The following is a 17,217-nucleotide window of genomic DNA, read 5'->3' on the forward strand; positions in this document are numbered from 1 at the left end:
ATATGAATTATGATAATTGATACTTCCATCATTGTTATTAATAATAGGTAGATAAACACACTCAGTGTTGAGTGTTTTAATTAATTATTAAGTGTGCTCACAGCTTGGATTGAACAGAATTACAGAGATGATCTTGTGGGCACAACTGCACGGTGGTTCAATACCTAGATTCTGCAGGCAGTGTGACTTCCTGTAAATCCTGATTTTATGTGTACTGGCTGGGCTATTGGGAAAGTCACCTAAACTCATATCTCTAAAGTGGAAACCATCTAACTCAGAGATATGTGAGCATTAGAAAAACAAAAGCAAAAGAGGAAAAAAATCTATGCAAAGCCTCTAGCATGGAGCCTGGCACACAGTTGAAAACCATGGTTGAGATTGTTCTTCCTCCCATACAGCTACTAAGCATCATGGAAGAGACACAGGAAGTGCTAGGCTGAGATTTAACAATGAACTTTGTTTTCAACAACTCAAGTTGAGAGTAACCAAGTTGACTGTATGTTCATCCTAACCCACTTTACTATAGGAGTGCTTAGGCTTTAAGTACAATTATTGTTTAAAAAAAATTTTAAAAAGTGCCTTACTTTTCTCAACCCAAACATGGGCAATGAAAGTCAAGTGATATTCTTATTTCTAATGTGTGGCTGTGAAAGACTCTAGAGAAAGGGAGGAACTTTGATTTACCTGCTACTAATCCCTGTCATCAGCAAAGGGGCAGATCAATTCCTGGTCATTAGACTGGCCTTTGAGGCTGGAGACAAGTTTAAGCTGACAACCAAAATAATGACTGTTACTGGAACGACTGATAGCTTTGTTGCTGCTGAGAATGTGTAAAAGCCCTCATGCTGGTATTGTATTCAAGATTCTGAGATGTTTACATATAATATGACAGCCACTCAATGCATTTCCATCTGGGGAATCAGATAACTAATCTTTCAAGAGAGAATACAAAATACGATGTTGTTTAAAGACATATTGGTGAATAACAGACTAACAAAACCAAAGAAATCTCACTTTGTGACAGCCTGATGGGGTGGCAGATTTTGTGGGGTTTTTATTTATGTTTTTATAAGGTGCTGGCCTGCCTCAAAACTGGCTGCTAACTAATCCCTGTCCTCTGTCTGCCCTGTTGTCTGGCTCTTGACTTTAGAAGAATGAAGCAGTCCAGTGGGATCTGAAGCCACCTCAGCTAATAACCCTGTGAAAAAGGTTACATTACTGCTGTTTCACCAGGGAGGAGACTGAAATGTCAGGGGTGATATTAACATCCTCTAAAACCGCACAGCTGGAGAGTAACAAAGCCAGAAATCACACCCTTTTGTGTGTGTGTGTGTGTGTGTGTCCAAATCCTGTGATCGCAGTGCCAGCATACACTGCCTTCTGTGTTCAACAGTCATGAAAGTATTTTAATGAACACCTGGCCTTGCAGTGCCTAATGTAACAAATGCTTCAGATACTCCACCCACCGACTCAGATCACCCAAAATCCACCCATCCGCAGGCAGCTTCAGTGGACATTTTCCATGCACCCTGAGGCTTTCCTTCTTCTTCCTTTCTTCCCTGGGCTTTCTCTGGCTACAGAGTGCTAAGCTCACCTGCAGGACAGGCCAGAAGTACCTGAGACTTTCGACCCATTGGAGCAGCTTTCAACCAGTGAGGGGCGGCAGCTAAGGGATAAATAGCCCAGCCTTTTTGGTCCCTGAGAGGAGACACTTCTTATATGCATCATGTGTTCTATAAAGTCCAGGTGTAAGATATGAGAGAAAGACATAGTCAAGGATGTTACCAAAGTTGTTTCTTTTTTATCCCTCACTCTGAGCAATTGGAAGAATAGACTTGTGCTTAACTTAGATGGGAAGACTACAGCAAGAAGTATTTCTGGTTGAGTGTGGGGAGGGCAGGTGTCAGGAGTTTAGTTTTTGACATGGAAGTTTGAGATGCCTATAAGTTATTCAAGTATGGGAATAGATCAGAGAGCTGAGTACAAGCTGGTGTTTAGAAGAGAGGTCAGGGATGGAGATACAAATTTAGGAGTTAAAGTCAGGTGAACTGGGTAGAACGTGAGCTCATAGAGGGAGTCTGTGATTCCCAGGAGAGTAGAATCTACTCAAGAAGAGAGATGTTACTGAGTCATACAAGTAAATCATCCTAGACCACAATGAATGTTGGGAAAGAGAGTTACAATGAGGATCCCCTGAGGGACACATAGTGCAGAAGATCCTGTGCTACAGAAGCTCACAGTCTGAAAGAGGAGATGTAGCTGCACACCGACAGCTAGTTTTAAAGTGTGCTCATAGGATTGGTGCCAGAAATAATCTCAGAGAATGGGATAGTCACAATCATTTAAGGCGGGATGATGGACAACTAAACGAAGAAGGCTCTTGATCTGGACCGTGAAGGATAATCACCATGAAGAATCTTGACTTTCAGAGATGAGAAGGCAAGGCACATTCTACACAAAGAAAGAACACAGCCAGGAATTTGGGAAATACCAGAAGCACAGGGTAATTGCAAGAAGTAAGCCTAGAAAAGAAGGTTGGAGTCCCATCACGAGGGTAGGGACTGTTCAGAGAAAGAGCTCAGACTTACCCTATGGGCAGTGGAGAGCCATTAAATCAATGATTGATATGGATGGAGCTGTCCTATAGGGAAATGTGCTTTTCAGGATGAAAGAGCAAGAGACAGGAGGCTGCAAGACCAGTTGGAAGGGCTTGGCAAGGAGGAGGGAGAGAACAACATGGACAGGAACACACTTAGGGAGAAATGCAAATTGACAGCAAGTACCAAAATGTCAAAATTGCATGGCATTTGACTAGTTTTTTTTTTTTTTTTTTTTTTTGAGGCAGAGTCTCACTCTATTGCCCAGGCTGGAGGGCACTGTCACAATCTCAGATCACTGCAACCTCCGCCTCCTGGGTTCAAGGGATTCTCATGCCTCAGCTTCCCAAGTAGCTTAGATTATAGGTATGTGCCACCACACCCAGCGAATTTTTCTATTTTTAGTAGAGACAGGGTTTCACCATTTTGGTCAGGCTGTTCTTGAACTCCAGACCTCAAGTGATCTGCCCACCTTGGCCTCCCAAAGTGCTGGGATTACAGATATGAGCCCCCGTACCTGGCCCATTTGAACAATCTTATTACTTGGAGGAGAACACTGGAAAAGGAGTATATATAGGATGTATATGATATACACAGAAGAGTAATCACTGGAGCATTGTTTATTACAGAAAAAAAATGAGAAAAAACAAAAAGACCAATCAATGAGAAATAGGTTAAAGTAACGGTGATACATCCATACAGTAGAATGCTCTTCAGTGATTAAAAAGGATGATATATATCTACATTCGATGGCATGAAAAAAGCACATAATTTATTGCTGAGTAAAAAAGACAGGCTGTGAAACAGCATTTGTTGTTTAGCCTCATTTATCAAATGATATCCTTAAAATATCATTTGTATATAAACATTCAGGGAGACCTTTAAAAATAGTGTTCATCAAAGTGTAGATGACAGTTTTCGATAGGTGATAGGATGTGGTGGCATGTTGTTTACTTGTTTTGGGACTGGAGGGGGGCGATTTCTCTTTAGATCTTTTCTGGATGGTATGAATTTTCTGCCATAAGCTTGTAATATCTGAAGCATGAAACAATGCAGATTTTCAAGAAGAAGTTAAACAGTTAATGAGTTCTTGCAAGGAAAACAGCCCCGGGTCTAGAGTGTGAACAGTTGTTAATCTGCATTAGTTGACCTCTCTAAATCAGTAATTTGGCCTTTGAGACTCTCCCCACAGAGAGTAAGGGAATTTCAGTCTGGCATAAGGAGAAAGGAACCTGAGGGATCATGCTCAGATGGTCTGGTAATTTTCTGCCCTCTTCCAGGGTCTTCCTGAGAGCTATCAACAAGTTTGCAGAAACCATGAACCAGAAGTTCCTGGAGCACACGAATTTTGAATTCCAAGTGAGTATGAGGCCCCAGAGCTACCCTTGGAGCTGCGCAGGGCGTCTCTGACATGTGTGGCTGATCGCTCCATCAGACACATCCCAAAGCCCACAGAAGCTGTCCCAGTGTCTCTAGGGTTTCCCAGGGTGGGGTGCAGCTGGGGAAAAAATTCTCAGGCTTTCAACCACGGCCTTGATTAAATAGTCATCAATTCACCATCATATGCAAATGTGACTGTATAATAGATCTTAACGCTAACAAGGAGACTTGCATTCATTCATTGTCAGAGTCAGTCCCAACTTTCAAAAATATATCACCTTTTTTTGCTTTTCTATTCCCTGAAGCTGAAAGAGCAGTTTATTTTCATAAACACTGAAAAATGATTTACAATCAAGTTCCCCAGTACAACTTTGTGGCTCCTGATTCCTTTGAAAGTCATTTTTAGTGCTCAGCTAAGACCTGGGACCTCTAAGAGATTCAGGGTCCTAAAAGTATGTGCATGAGGCAAACAGAATGACACACCTGCCCCTAGTCCAGGCCCAAGAAGAACAAACTCTGTGGGAAAGTCCAGATTGCTGCTTCTGCCTGGAGATGTGGAGAAGCCCCCCCGACCCCGCCCCCCACACCGCTACACTCAAAAGGATCGTCTCCAGGGAAGTCTCTGACCCCAGCATCTCTTGCAGTGGGGGCTTAGGGAGTAGAAGACACTGAGCTCATCAACTGGGATGATAGTGATTTCTCCCTGTTCATCTAAGTTGTTCTGTTCCTGTCTGAGCCGAGGCCTGTGAGAAACTTCAGGCAAGGCCTGGACTGTATCCGTGCCTCAAGTGAGTCATCTGTAAAATGCAACAACTACCCTTTCTACTTCATAGTTTTTTCCAGAACTGGAAGGTGACAAGGGGGCTTGCTGGCAGAATCCACTTGTAAGGTCACATGAGTTTCTGTTCAAATATGTCTTCCTTAAAGAGGCCTCCCTTGCCTGACTCCTCTCTGAAGATCACCCCCACTGACCCTACGGTCATTATGCATCATCACGTGGCTTCCTGGAGTCTCTTCATAGCACTAAATGTCATTAGAAATCATCATTCTTGTCTACATGCATATTTTCTCTCTTTCTGCCCATAGAACATAGCCTTGTGAGTATAAAGACCTTGAACACATAGCAACTCTATGCCTGGCACATAGTAGAGTCTCCTTGGGGAAGTGATGTCTGGGCTGAGGCCTGTGAGATTCAACCTGCTGAGAGCACCAGGCTATGAGTATTTGTTGAGAGGATGAACAGTATCTTTGAACAAGATTCTCTTGAACTACCTTGCATTAACATCAGGCAACTGAACGATAATAAGAATGATGATAAAATTAGTAGCTGCCATTTTCTGATGGTTAATACATGCCAGATCTCACGAGAAGCACCTTAAGGCCACTATCTTTCTCTGTCTTTAAAGCCACCCTATCAGTTCGCCACTACCACTACTATTTTTCTGCTCTAAGGAGACAATAAGACTCAGAGATAATAAGGCGATAGCCTGGTGTCACAGAGCACACCAATGCAAATTGGGACCAGAACTCAGTGGTGGCTGACACCAAGGCCCACATAGATGACAACAGCCACATGCCAGATATAGACTTTCACCCCTGCAGTGGGTTGACTGCCCAACTGGGTTCTGGATGAGACTTTCCCCCGGCATTATAAATCTTTGACATGGGAACAAAGCATACCTCTTTAGCTGGTTTGAATCGGGAGAGGTGTTTGATTCCCTTTCAAATGTGGCTGTCATGGGTATGTTCAGAGAAGTTTTTGCTTTTTTGGGAGGAACAACTTGGAACACCATACCTAGGGGCCAGAGGTGACAGGCTTTGGTTCATACAGCTGCAAGCTAGTTTGTTCATCTCTTTCAGTGGGTGTCAGCAATTGCAGCCTCGAACTTGCTTTCCTGACTTCACTCTTTTCCATGCTCTTAGATGGATATTTTCTAAGAAAAGTTTAACTTTAGTCCTTCAGGCCATTCCTTTAGGTTTATATCCTGTTTTCCTGAAAGAAAATCTGTATTTGAGAGATGCTCAGAGATTGAGGGTTTTATACATGAGAAGTATGGGTTTGCAGGCTGAGTGACTAGACAATTACTTCATCTCTGTATGCCTCAGCTTCCTCAACATTTAATCAGGATACTAATAGCAGCTATGTCATTAGATTGTTGTGAGATTAAGTGAATTAATTCATGTAAAGCATTTAGAACAGTGCTGGGAACATAGGAATCATTTAATAAGTGTTAGCTCATTATAACAATAATAATCTTACTATTTGGATAATCGTGATGATGATCCTGACCCTAAATGTGTCAGGGCTGGGGATGCATGTCAGTCTTTGATAAACGGGACAGGAGGGAGGCCTCTTTCTGGTCACCACAACATTGCCTGGGGCTGTTACACCCACAGGATTCTGTAAAACAGGAGGGTGGCCAACATCGCAAAATAAATTAAGTCTCTTTTCCTGATGACGCTTCCATAGGTATTTACTGAAAAGTGCCCAAGAACAGGACCATTTTCCAACCTTATCTTTGTTCTCCTACCTTTTCCTCCCACTGTGTGAGAATGGATTTGTTCTCTGTACCCTGCCTGGAACATGCCTTGTCTCCTTCTTACGGTCTCATTAATTATGCATTTAATATCAGCAGGAACAGCATCCATCACTGACTGCTGCCTGTCTTGGCAGCCACTGACCAGAGGAGGGGCAGGTGCAATGAGATTATCCCTAATATCTTTCCCAGAATTGTGGTTTTGTGATTCAAAGGGCCGGAAGTAAGAAGCTTGGTGAGTGCCACTCTATAGGTGACAAGAACTGGGAATTATAAAAATGATGTTTTCGCTTGGGGTTAAGATTACTTGCATTCCAGGCCCTATTCAGGATGCTGGTCCTTAGTGTCTGCATCAGTTTGTGTGGTCAGGGAAGACCAAGAGAGGATTTACAATTCAAATCAGCAAGAATTTTTGTTTAAGAGCAATTCTCATGGGCCCAGACTATTGCAACATGTTTCAAGGAACTCAGAAGCAAAAAACACTGCCCTATCCTCAAGGATCTTGGAATCTTGATAGAAGGCTATATAAATATATCTTCTAGCATCCAGGCTTTTGAAGAACATGACTAACTTTATTGGAAATCTACTTAGAAAATGTTGATTCTCATCGTAATCTTGTTAGATTAGGATATACCCATTTGGTGAATAAACGGAGCTTCAGAGAGTTGATTGGCTTTTCTGTTAAAGGTCATCTAACCAATTAATGGGGCTGCTGGGATTCAACCCTAGGCCTGTGTGCAAAGCCCATCCTCTTTTCACTCTTCTGTTCTGTCTCTTAGGAACAGGGTGCCTTTGGATTCCAGGAGACAGCTCTATTTAGATCCAAAAGCACCCTCTGCCCTTGCTATTTCTTACTGGTATTGGGATAGAGAACTCTGAGATGATTGGCTGAAAGATGAGACTCTTCCTGATGAAATCTCTGATTGGCCCTGGAATCAGTGATTATACTTGGGCTCCAGAAAGACTCTGTTTTTGGCAACTCTGTGTTTGGTATTGAGATCATTCTCTCTCCATGGGGATGTTCTAATCAGCTTTGGGTATGGCCATTTCTGCCTAGGCTTTGAGGCATTTTTGGATTACCAGTGTATCCTAGGAGCTAATTTGGATATCCTGTGAAGTGAAAACCTTCTAGAATATTTCTGGCCATTAGTAGAGAAATGATGGCCACCTTGGTCTTTACAATGGTAAATGTAACCAGTGATGCCAAAAACAGGTGAGGGAGACACAAACAGAGGGAGTACTTGTCAAAGCCTTGCAACCACCCATAGCACCAGTACAGGGGGACTCATGGTGTGATGGTTCACCAGGCAGAAGCGTGGGCACATGCCTGGGTATGGTTTTGCCAGCCCTGCCGGCTTCAGCTTATAGGCCCCAGACATCCTCTAGTCTGATATTCCTCACCTGAGTCCACAGCTGGGCCCTTCCACTCCCAGAACCAGGGGCATCCCCAAAGTGGTCATGACAGCTGTGCTCTGCCCCTCAGAGGGGAGCAGGGTGACTGCATTTCAGCACCACTGCATTCTGGTTTGTTTAATTTTTTAATTGAAATTTGGGATAAATAATGATTTGAGGTCACTGAGAAAGAATCCTAATTCTGATTAAAAAGTATTGATCTCTCTGCTATAAAGGCTATGGTCCTTACAAACATCAGATGGACCAGTGAAAACCTTAACCAACAACAAAGCTGAAAGGACACTGAGAAAGAAGAGGAGTGATTTTGGCAGAAGAGCAGAGTGGTGAAGAATGCAAGTCCTGGAGTCAGATAAACTGGATTCAGATGCCACCTTCATCATATACCTCTGTGATATTGGGCAAGATATTGAACGTTTCTGGGCCTCAGTTTCCTGATCTGAAAATGGGGAGACTTATTATACAAATCTCATGGTTGTTTAGGGGGATTTAACCAGAATGCATGTAGTGTGCTTGGCTCATTAATGAACTCATTCAAACATGATGCACGAAACTGTATATACAATAGTGAATTTAAAAAGAAGATTCTTGCTTGCTTGATGCTGATATCCGGTACAGGAGACAGATTATAAAATAATTTTGTTTAAAATATGACTTAGCTGCTGTGAACAGGGTATAATATGGGTGAATAATGGGCAAATCTACTTTGGCTTAGATAAGTGAAGAAGGCTTTGCAAGACTAAGATTTTACTAGGCAGTGATTTCCTCATTTAGTCCTTACAACTACACCCTTAGATACTATTGTCCTCATTTTCTAGATGAAGTTACGAGAGTCAGAAAGGTAGGGTAACTTGTTCATGGTAATGGAGCTGGTAATTGAATTGAAACTCTGGAAGGCAACCTGACAGTATCTATAAAAACAAAGACAAACAACAACAACAACGAAACCTACATAGACCCTGTATCTTAGAAATTCCAGTTCTAGGAATGTATACTACTAATGCAGTTTACCATGCATAAAGATGTTTAAATAAGGGTGTTGATTACAGTACTGTTGCTAGCAAAAAAAAAAAAAACTGGAATCAAGCTAAATGTCTATAAATAGGGAATTTGGTTAAAATTAAAGTACATCCTCATAGCAGAATACAATGTAGCAGTAAAAGAGAATGAAGCAGATCTGTGTATGCTAATATAGAAACATTTGCAAGATATATTGGTAAGAGAAAAAAGCCAAGTGCCGCAGACTTTTAAAAAAGATGACTATACATACATTTGTTTATGCATAAAAAAATTCTGAAAGGCTATCCAAGGAATTGTTAGCATTTTCTTCTTGGGAATGAGGCTTGGATTCAAGGTAGGATGGAAAATAACTTTCTCCTAGTAAATCTTTTCTATCATTTTTTAACTATGTGTGTGTATTACTTTTATAATTTTTAGAGCTAATTAAAAGTGACTAAATTCTCATTATACCCACTAGCAGTATGACTTTGGGTAGTCTTTTACCTTATCTGGACTTTACCTCTGTGCAATATGGTAGTCAGAACAGATGACACTTAAATTTATTCCAGTTCTAACACTCTATTGTCCTATAATTTCAAAATATTAAATTCCCAATCTGAAATCACCTCATCTCTTCCCCAGGGCAAAGAGACCTGTCGTTTTGCTAAAGAGATACTGTGGCTTCCCCTAATCAGCTGAGCTAGGCACTTAGTAGAAATATCACCAGGCAGTTTGTAACAGGGCAGAAAGAAAAATCTGGGACCCTTTGAAGAATTTCTCTGACAATACAGCAATCGATAAATAAATATTTCCTGGAGCCCAGCTGTATTCAAGTCATTGTGCTGAGCATGGCATTAGAGATACAAATAAATAGAAGACACAGTCTTTTTACTTGTAGAGCTTATAATTGGAGAAGACAGGGCATACAAATACTCCACAACCAACGCTACTGTCAACACCACCATTCCATTTACTGAGCACTTAGTGCCAAGCCTGTAATGGATGCCTCCTGCTCATATCATATGATCCTGTAATTACAACAGTCCATTATAGTAGGTACCATTATTTTGGGTGTTTTACAAGTGAAGAAAATGAGGCTCAGAAAGGCCAAGTAACTAGCCAAAGGCAACCCATCTAATAAGCAGTAGAACTGGTTTTCACACCCTGGTCTGCAAAACACTGACACGTGTGCTCTTGACCATCAGGCAATGCTGTCATGAGAAATGAATAGAGCACAAGGCCAAGTACAGTGGACTGACATCCTTGTTAGTGGAGGGAGTTGCACACAATACATTCTCCTCAAATCAGGAAGTGATCAGGCAGACCCAAGGTGCCCTGCAATCTAGAAAGGCTTCATGAAGGAAGCAGGTCTTGAATTCAGCTTGGATGTAAGAATAGGAGACAGTCACTGCAGGTGTGAGAACCACTGTGAGTGAAGCCATGGAGACCAAAATGCTCCTGTGATCTCTGTGGAGTCAGACCAGCCCAACTAGGTGGGCAGTTTGTCAAAGGAGACAACACTGGAGGCCATGGAAATTGTATGATACTTTAAAAGCCAGGTGAGGCCAGGCGCGGTGGTTTACACCTGTAATCCCAGCACTTTGGGAGGCCGAGGCAGGTGGATCACGAGGTCAAGAGATCGAGACCATCCTGGTCAACATGGTGAAACCCCGTCTCTACTAAAAATACAAAAAAATTAGCTGGGCATGGTGGCGTGTGCCTGTAATCCCAGCTACTCGGGAGGCTGAGGCAAGAGAATTGCCTGAACCCAGGAGGCAGAGGTTGCAGTGAGCCAAGATCATGCCATTGCACTCCAGCCTGGGTAACAAGAGTGAAACTCCGTCTCAAAAAAAAAAAAAAAGCCAGGTTGAATGCATTTGGTTCTGATTCTTCGGAAACAAGAGTGAAGAAGGGCTGGGGGCAGAGGCATTATAAGTATTCAGCGATATGTAGTTGTGACCACTGCTCAACTCTCAGGGTACTGAACAGAGCCACACACTGTGACAACCTCCTGTGAGTTCCAGAAGTCATTCCATAGAGCCCCATGGGCAGAACTGGGCAGGGGCTATGGGTGAGGTACTTGGATACCGTTTGTGATTCACTAAGAAGATGAGACATCACATCTTCATCACTTCTTCATCACTTCTTCTTCTATCTTCATCACATCTTCATCACTTCTTCTTCTATGACCTCCTGGTTCATAAAGGTCTTCCAGAACAGAAGCCAAAATGCAAACAAAACCAGGTCCACTCCCATGAGAATTGAAAACGTATGTCCACACAGAAATTTGTACAAAAATGTTCATAGCAGCATAGCGTCAATGCTGTGACTCATAATATTCAAAGACTGGCAAAAACCCAAATGACCATCAGTGGATGAATGGATAAACAAAATGTATATATTCATATGATAGAATATTATTCCACAATTAAAAAATGAAGTACTGATCCACACTACAACATGGATGAACCTTGAAAGCATTATGCTAAGTATAAGAAGTCATGCATGAAAGGTCACATATTGTATGGGGTCACTTATATGAACTGTCAGAATAGGCAAATCCACAGAGGCAGACAGTACATTAGTATTAACAGTTTCCAGGCAGTTTGTAGCAGGGCAGAAAGAAAAATCTGGGACCTTTTGAAGAATTTCTATGACAATACAGCAATCGATAAATGTTTTCTGAAGCCCAACTGTACTCAAATCATTGTGCCGAGCATGATATTAGAGACACAAATAAATGGAAGACAAGATTTTGGTACTTGTGGAGCTTACAACTGGAGAAGACAGGGCATACAAATACTTTACAACCAGTGCTACCATCAACACCACGATTGCATTTACTGAGTGCTTGGTGTATGCCAAGCCTGGGGTGGATGGCTCACACTTGCATAGTTTCCAGGGACCGGGTAGGAGAAGGCGTTGGTATGTTGTTGGAGAGAAGAGGGACTGGCTGTTATGAGTAGAGTGTTTCTTTGTGTGTGTGGTTTTTTTTTTTTTGAGATGGAGTTTCACTCTTGTTGCCCAGGCTGGAGTGCAATGGCGTGATCTTGGCTCACTGCAGCCTCTGCCTCCCAAGTTCAAGCGTTTCTCCTGCCTCAGCCTCTTGAGTACCTAGGACTACAGGCATGTGCTACCATGCTTGCCTAATTTTTGTATTTTTAGTAGTGATGGGTTTCTTCATGTTGGTCAGGGTGGTCTCGAACTTCAAACCTCAGGTGATCCACCTGCCTCAGCCTCCCAAAGTGCTGGGATTACAGGTGTGAGCCACCACGTCTGGTTGGTTAGAGGGTTTCTTTTGGCATGATGAAAATGGTCGAAACACCTTGTGAATATACTAAAAATTTATCATACACTTTAAAAAGTGAATTTTATGGTATATAAATTATATCTCAGTTTTTTTTTTTAAATCAGGAATGTGATTACAGAGAAAACGCTTTTTTGAAGAATTCATTCAGGGTGGAATAAAGACTGGCAAGAGGCTCAACCATATTTGACATGTCTTATGTGTTAGGGAGCATTTCTGAAATCATTCTCACAAGTAATTGTAAATTGACTTGTTTTGTTGGATATTTATTTCCTATTGTACCTTGATTACTCTTTTGCTATCCTCTAAAATAAGAGATTTCTCACACTCATGGAAACACTCATTTCCATGTCCTGTGGCTATGGTTTTCCATTTCCCTGGCTTGTTGTTTCAAAGTTTCATCTTAAATGTGAGAATGTATAAGCTCTGGACATAAGCAGACCAAAGCTGCACATTTTCAAAGCAAGGCCCTGGAGAAGCTGCTAAGTCACTTGGGTGCCAGAAGGAAAGGCAGTCTGAGGGGTGTGGACAGGAGATCCAAGCTTAGATACAGCAACCTTAGATAAGCAAGGTTGCTACAGAAATAAGGGGATTTGATTCCAAGTGTTACAGGAAGCTTTGGAGGACTTTGAGGAAGGCAGTGGCATGATCTGATATTTTTGTTTGTTTGTGTGTTTGTTTTCTGAGACGAAATCTCTGTCAACCAGGCTGGAGTGCAGTGGTGCCATCTTGGTTCACTGCAACTTCCGCCTCCTGGGTTCAAGCAGTTTTCCTGCTCAGCCTTCTGACTAGCTGGGGTTACAGATGCATGCCACTACGCCTGGCTAATTTTTGTATTTTTAGTCAAGACAGGGTTTCACCATGTTGGTCAGGCTGATCTCTAATGGTCTGATGTGTTTAAAAGGTTCTTCTGGTCTTTGCATGGAGAGCTGACTTTAAGGGGGCCATGAGCCAAGAGACCACCTCACTGCACCCCAGGAGCAGTTTGGTTTTTTGGGCCCTGGGTGATAAAGGTCCAAGTAAAGAAAAAAGCATTTACTCAACAAAATGTAAGCTGCATGAGACCAGGCATCACTGTCTGTGTAACCGCTGCTCTCTCACCACATTGTGGCAATGCCTGGGCACTAAGCAGATGTTCCAGAAATATTTGTTAAATACATCCCCAGCTGAAGACTAACTGTGGTGTGTTAAAAGAGCCACAAATGTCAATCAGACGGTCTGGGTGCAAATCTTAGCTCTGACGTGTGTGTAACAAACTGAGAGACTTAGGCAAAAATTCTTAACCTCGCTTCAGTCTCCTCATCTATGAGAGGAATAAGAGCTGTCCAATGTTAAGAGATCAAAAGAGGGTGTATAGAAAGTGCCTGGCCCATGGTAAAATTAGAGTGCTTGTTTTGCTTCTTTCGAAGACTGGAACCACAAGCCCATTTGAAAGTCATACTCTGGGCAGCAATGATAATGTTATTTTATCAGTGGAACAGTTGCCTTTTTCATAGTCTTGGCCATCTGCAAACACCAATGTACATCTGCGAGTTAAGGATGAAGGTCTCAGGCTGGATGATTTCTCTGGCTAATGTTACCCATCCTCTTGCTATATACACTGCTGAGAGGGCTTAAAGTGGGTGGGCTTTGTTCAGCAAGGCTGTCTCCCACCTACTCTTCGCAGGACCTTGGCATCGTGCAACAATTTCCCTTGAGCTCCAAGACCCTAGGCTGTATCACTGGCTTTGGTACCAGAGGAACCACTGGAATAAAGAAAAGCACAACAGCAATAAGGCTAGAAAGCATTTCTGAGCTCTTACTGTGATTCATGTCTTTAAACACATCATTTTGTGTCATCTTTATTACAGCTTTCTGCAGTGGGTACCAGAGTCACCTCAGTTTTGCATAAGGGTTCACTGAGGTGTTGCAATGAATGTATGGATTGTAGACCCACGGTTTGAATCTACAATCTCTCTGGTTCTGTAGCCTGTATCAATATTGTCATCAATGTGGCTAATCTTTTGAGCAGTCACTATGTGCTGATTCCTTTACCTGCTCTATTTTGCTGCAAGCTGGTGGAGTGGGTTCCAGAAGGTCTCTCCTGCCATTGAGACCTTCTACTAGCCTCACATATAGCACCAACAGATCAGATACAGGCAAAAATCCTGAGAAGCCTGCATCTCATCTGGGCCAACAGAGGTTCTAACTGAAATGCACATCAGAATCACCTGAGTGCTTTTTAACCTGCAGATTTCTAGGTCCCACCCCCAGAGGTTCTGATTCAGTAAGTTTGGGCAGGGGCCAGAGAATTTGTAGCTCTAACAAGTTCCCAGGTGCTGCTGCTGATGATCTGGGAACCACAATTTGAAACCATCAAACTAAGGGGAAAGAAAACACAAAATATTTTAAGACAGAATGGATTGCAGGTTGGTTCTCCAAGCTGTCAGGTGAATTAGGTAGGACTTCCAGAGAGGATGTGAATCCCTGAATTATCTTACCCTTTATCACCCTCTAATTTCGGGGCAGGAAACAGCTCACCAGCTTAGGCAAGTTACATGTCTTTCAAAAAACAAAACAAAGCACAAAAAGGGCAAAAATAAAAGTAAAATTCTCCTCTTTTCCCAAATTCTGTTGTCTGAGAGTGGACGTGGTAGAAAGGTTAGCGCCTAGAGAAATCCATCCATCGTCTTCACTTGGCCAGGATATTAATTTCAGAGTCAGTGCCAGTTAGAAAATTGCAGTGGGCACAATTAAACTGGTTCTGCCTCTGTCTTCTGCCATCTTCATAAATTATTCACGCCACCCAGCACTTACGGCTTCCCATTTCAGACCCTCTCCATAACTGTTCTCTACTCTTTCATTTACAGCTGTGGAACAACTATTTTCATCTGGCAGTGGCTTTTATCACCCAGGATTCTCTGCAGCTGGAGCAGTTCTCACACGCCAAGTACAACAAAATCCTGAATAAGTAGGTTGCATTTTTGAATTTCCTGAAGAGGGGGAGGTCCATGGGATCCTCTGAGACGGTGGCTGAAGTAGAGGCCTTTGTTCCTCCTAGGTATGGGGACATGAGACGTCTCATTGGCTTCTCCATCCGTGATATGTGGTACAAGCTTGGTGAGTAGGCGCACACATTCAGATACCCACATCTGCATGCACCAAACTCCTTCTTAAAGACCATTCATTAGAGGGCTATCGGGGTTTTAGCAATGGGAGCATGAAATAACAGTTCATTACTGCGTGTACCCCAGTTCTTAAGTGCCTGATTATACACTGAAGGGGGAGGGTGTCCCCATACCCACACCTACCACCCAACCTGCAAGCAGCTGGGAATATCAAGCTTCTGCTTGATGCCCCCAATGGGTTACAGATTCAAATGTGAATTTATAAGAGGGACCAGAACTGTCATGGGAACTAACATGCTCACACATCACATGAATGCATGCTGCTGATTGGAGGGTCATTCTGTATCCTGCATAGCATGGTCCACAAAACAGCCTCCAACCTCCTGGGAAGAAATGGTTCTCTGAAAGTTGAGAGGGTCTTTTGAGCTGAAAAGTACCCCCAGAAGCTGTCTTTGCCTCGGGGAGCTGTCGGAATCCTGTATGATTACCTGAGTGATACCTGCAGAGGGAAGGATGGAACCAAGGAGACATTTATTGAGAGTCTGAGTCAGGACCGTGCTAAGAAGATTTTATTTAATCTTCACTTCCTGCAAGATTGAATTGTTCCCTCATCCTTTTATTGATCAGGAAACTCAGAAAGGGAAGTAACTTGCTTGAAATCAAACAGCTGAAAGCCTCCAAGTGTGATTTTGATTCCACAAGGACAGAGGCCATAAACCTTGCTCCTTGCCTGAATCCTCATTCATAAATATTTGCTGAAAAGATGGATGGATGGATGGATGGATGGATGGATGGATGGATGGATGGATGGACAGTCATGAATTTTTTATTTTTCTTCTCCCTCCTTGATGCTCTGATGCCAAGTTGTTCCACCCTGGGTGTGGCTGCTGAATTTCCTACAGGTACTAACTGTGCCCATCTCTTGGATTTAATTTTTGTTCCCTCTCCAGACTATGCTTCTTGCTTCTCCAGACCTCTTATTGTCTGCCAGTTCCCATGAGTTTTTTTAGGCAGCAGTTGCATGCCTTTTCCAGCAAGTTCTATCCACTGTGGGAGAAACATAGCACAGTGGATAGATGATCAGTCTGGTTTCTATGGTTGCTGGTAGCATCAGACTTAAGCTAAGAGCAGTACATGCTGGATAACAGGGCAGCTACAGGTTGGCTCCCAAAGCCTAAGGCAAAGCCAAGGACCCAAGCCCAGAGCAGACTGCCACATCTTATCTTTGGGCCTTGCTCTGACATTTACATGCTACAAGGCCTAAAACAAGGGTAAGTCCCCTGCATTACCAGGCCTAAGTTGGGGAAATAAGCACCCTCACAGAGTATTTATGAAGGTCATAAGAGCACAAACTGGGGTAACTGGAACCATGGAGGCCAACACACCCACATCAGAGTTTTTCTCATTATTGTCATCCTTGCCGCATCGGGTTGGAATCTAATTTTTCTGTTCTTCCTAGCCTCTACTCTCCAAGATGCCAGTAGCATCCTCCCTAGTGGTGACAATCGAAAAAGTCTCTAGACACTGCCAAATATCCCCTGGGAGGAGAGGGTACTATCTCTGCCCCATTTTTCTAGAAAGGCATGTCTTATTCAGTCTATCTTTTGTTTCTCCACTGTGAGTAAGGACTGGGATATAGGAAATAATTGATATTTTATTTACCATTGCTTTGCAATGGGAGGGGAATGGGGAAACATCATGCAAGCATAGGCCCAGATGGCAGCCAGCACCTGGCCTCCGGGTCAGGAACATGAGAAGGAGTAAGGGCCTGCAGCAAAGTGAAGATGACATGCCCATGCAGAGAAAACAAGACAGTCGCTGTTCCTCTCGAGTTAATTGCTGTGCTACTGAAATGCAATCCCAGTGTTGTCATACCTTTC

General features: G+C 42.8%; 1 protein-coding gene and 1 long non-coding RNA gene across 4 annotated transcripts in view; one reads left to right on the plus strand and one right to left on the minus strand.

Annotated features, from left to right (window-relative positions):
* DOCK2 (dedicator of cytokinesis 2) overlaps nt 1-17,217 on the plus strand; it is a 464,897-nt gene that overhangs the window by 375,618 nt on the left and 72,062 nt on the right. For all 3 annotated transcript variants that reach the window (XM_035290348.3, XM_035290349.3, XM_035290350.3), the window contains exons 30-32: nt 3,878-3,956; nt 15,080-15,180; nt 15,271-15,329. In XM_035290348.3, the coding sequence (XP_035146239.1) occupies nt 3,878-3,956; nt 15,080-15,180; nt 15,271-15,329 (239 nt within the window). The remainder of the gene's footprint in view (nt 1-3,877; nt 3,957-15,079; nt 15,181-15,270; nt 15,330-17,217) is intronic.
* The window catches only part of LOC144581335 (uncharacterized), a 63,142-nt gene continuing 58,811 nt past the window's right edge, over nt 12,887-17,217 (minus strand). Inside the window, exon 2 of the long non-coding RNA XR_013531946.1 lies at nt 12,887-15,836. This is a non-coding gene — a long non-coding RNA (uncharacterized LOC144581335). The remainder of the gene's footprint in view (nt 15,837-17,217) is intronic.

Source organism: Callithrix jacchus, chromosome 2, assembly GCF_049354715.1.
Source record: "Callithrix jacchus isolate 240 chromosome 2, calJac240_pri, whole genome shotgun sequence".
In the NCBI taxonomy this organism is placed as follows: Eukaryota; Metazoa; Chordata; class Mammalia; order Primates; family Cebidae; genus Callithrix; species Callithrix jacchus.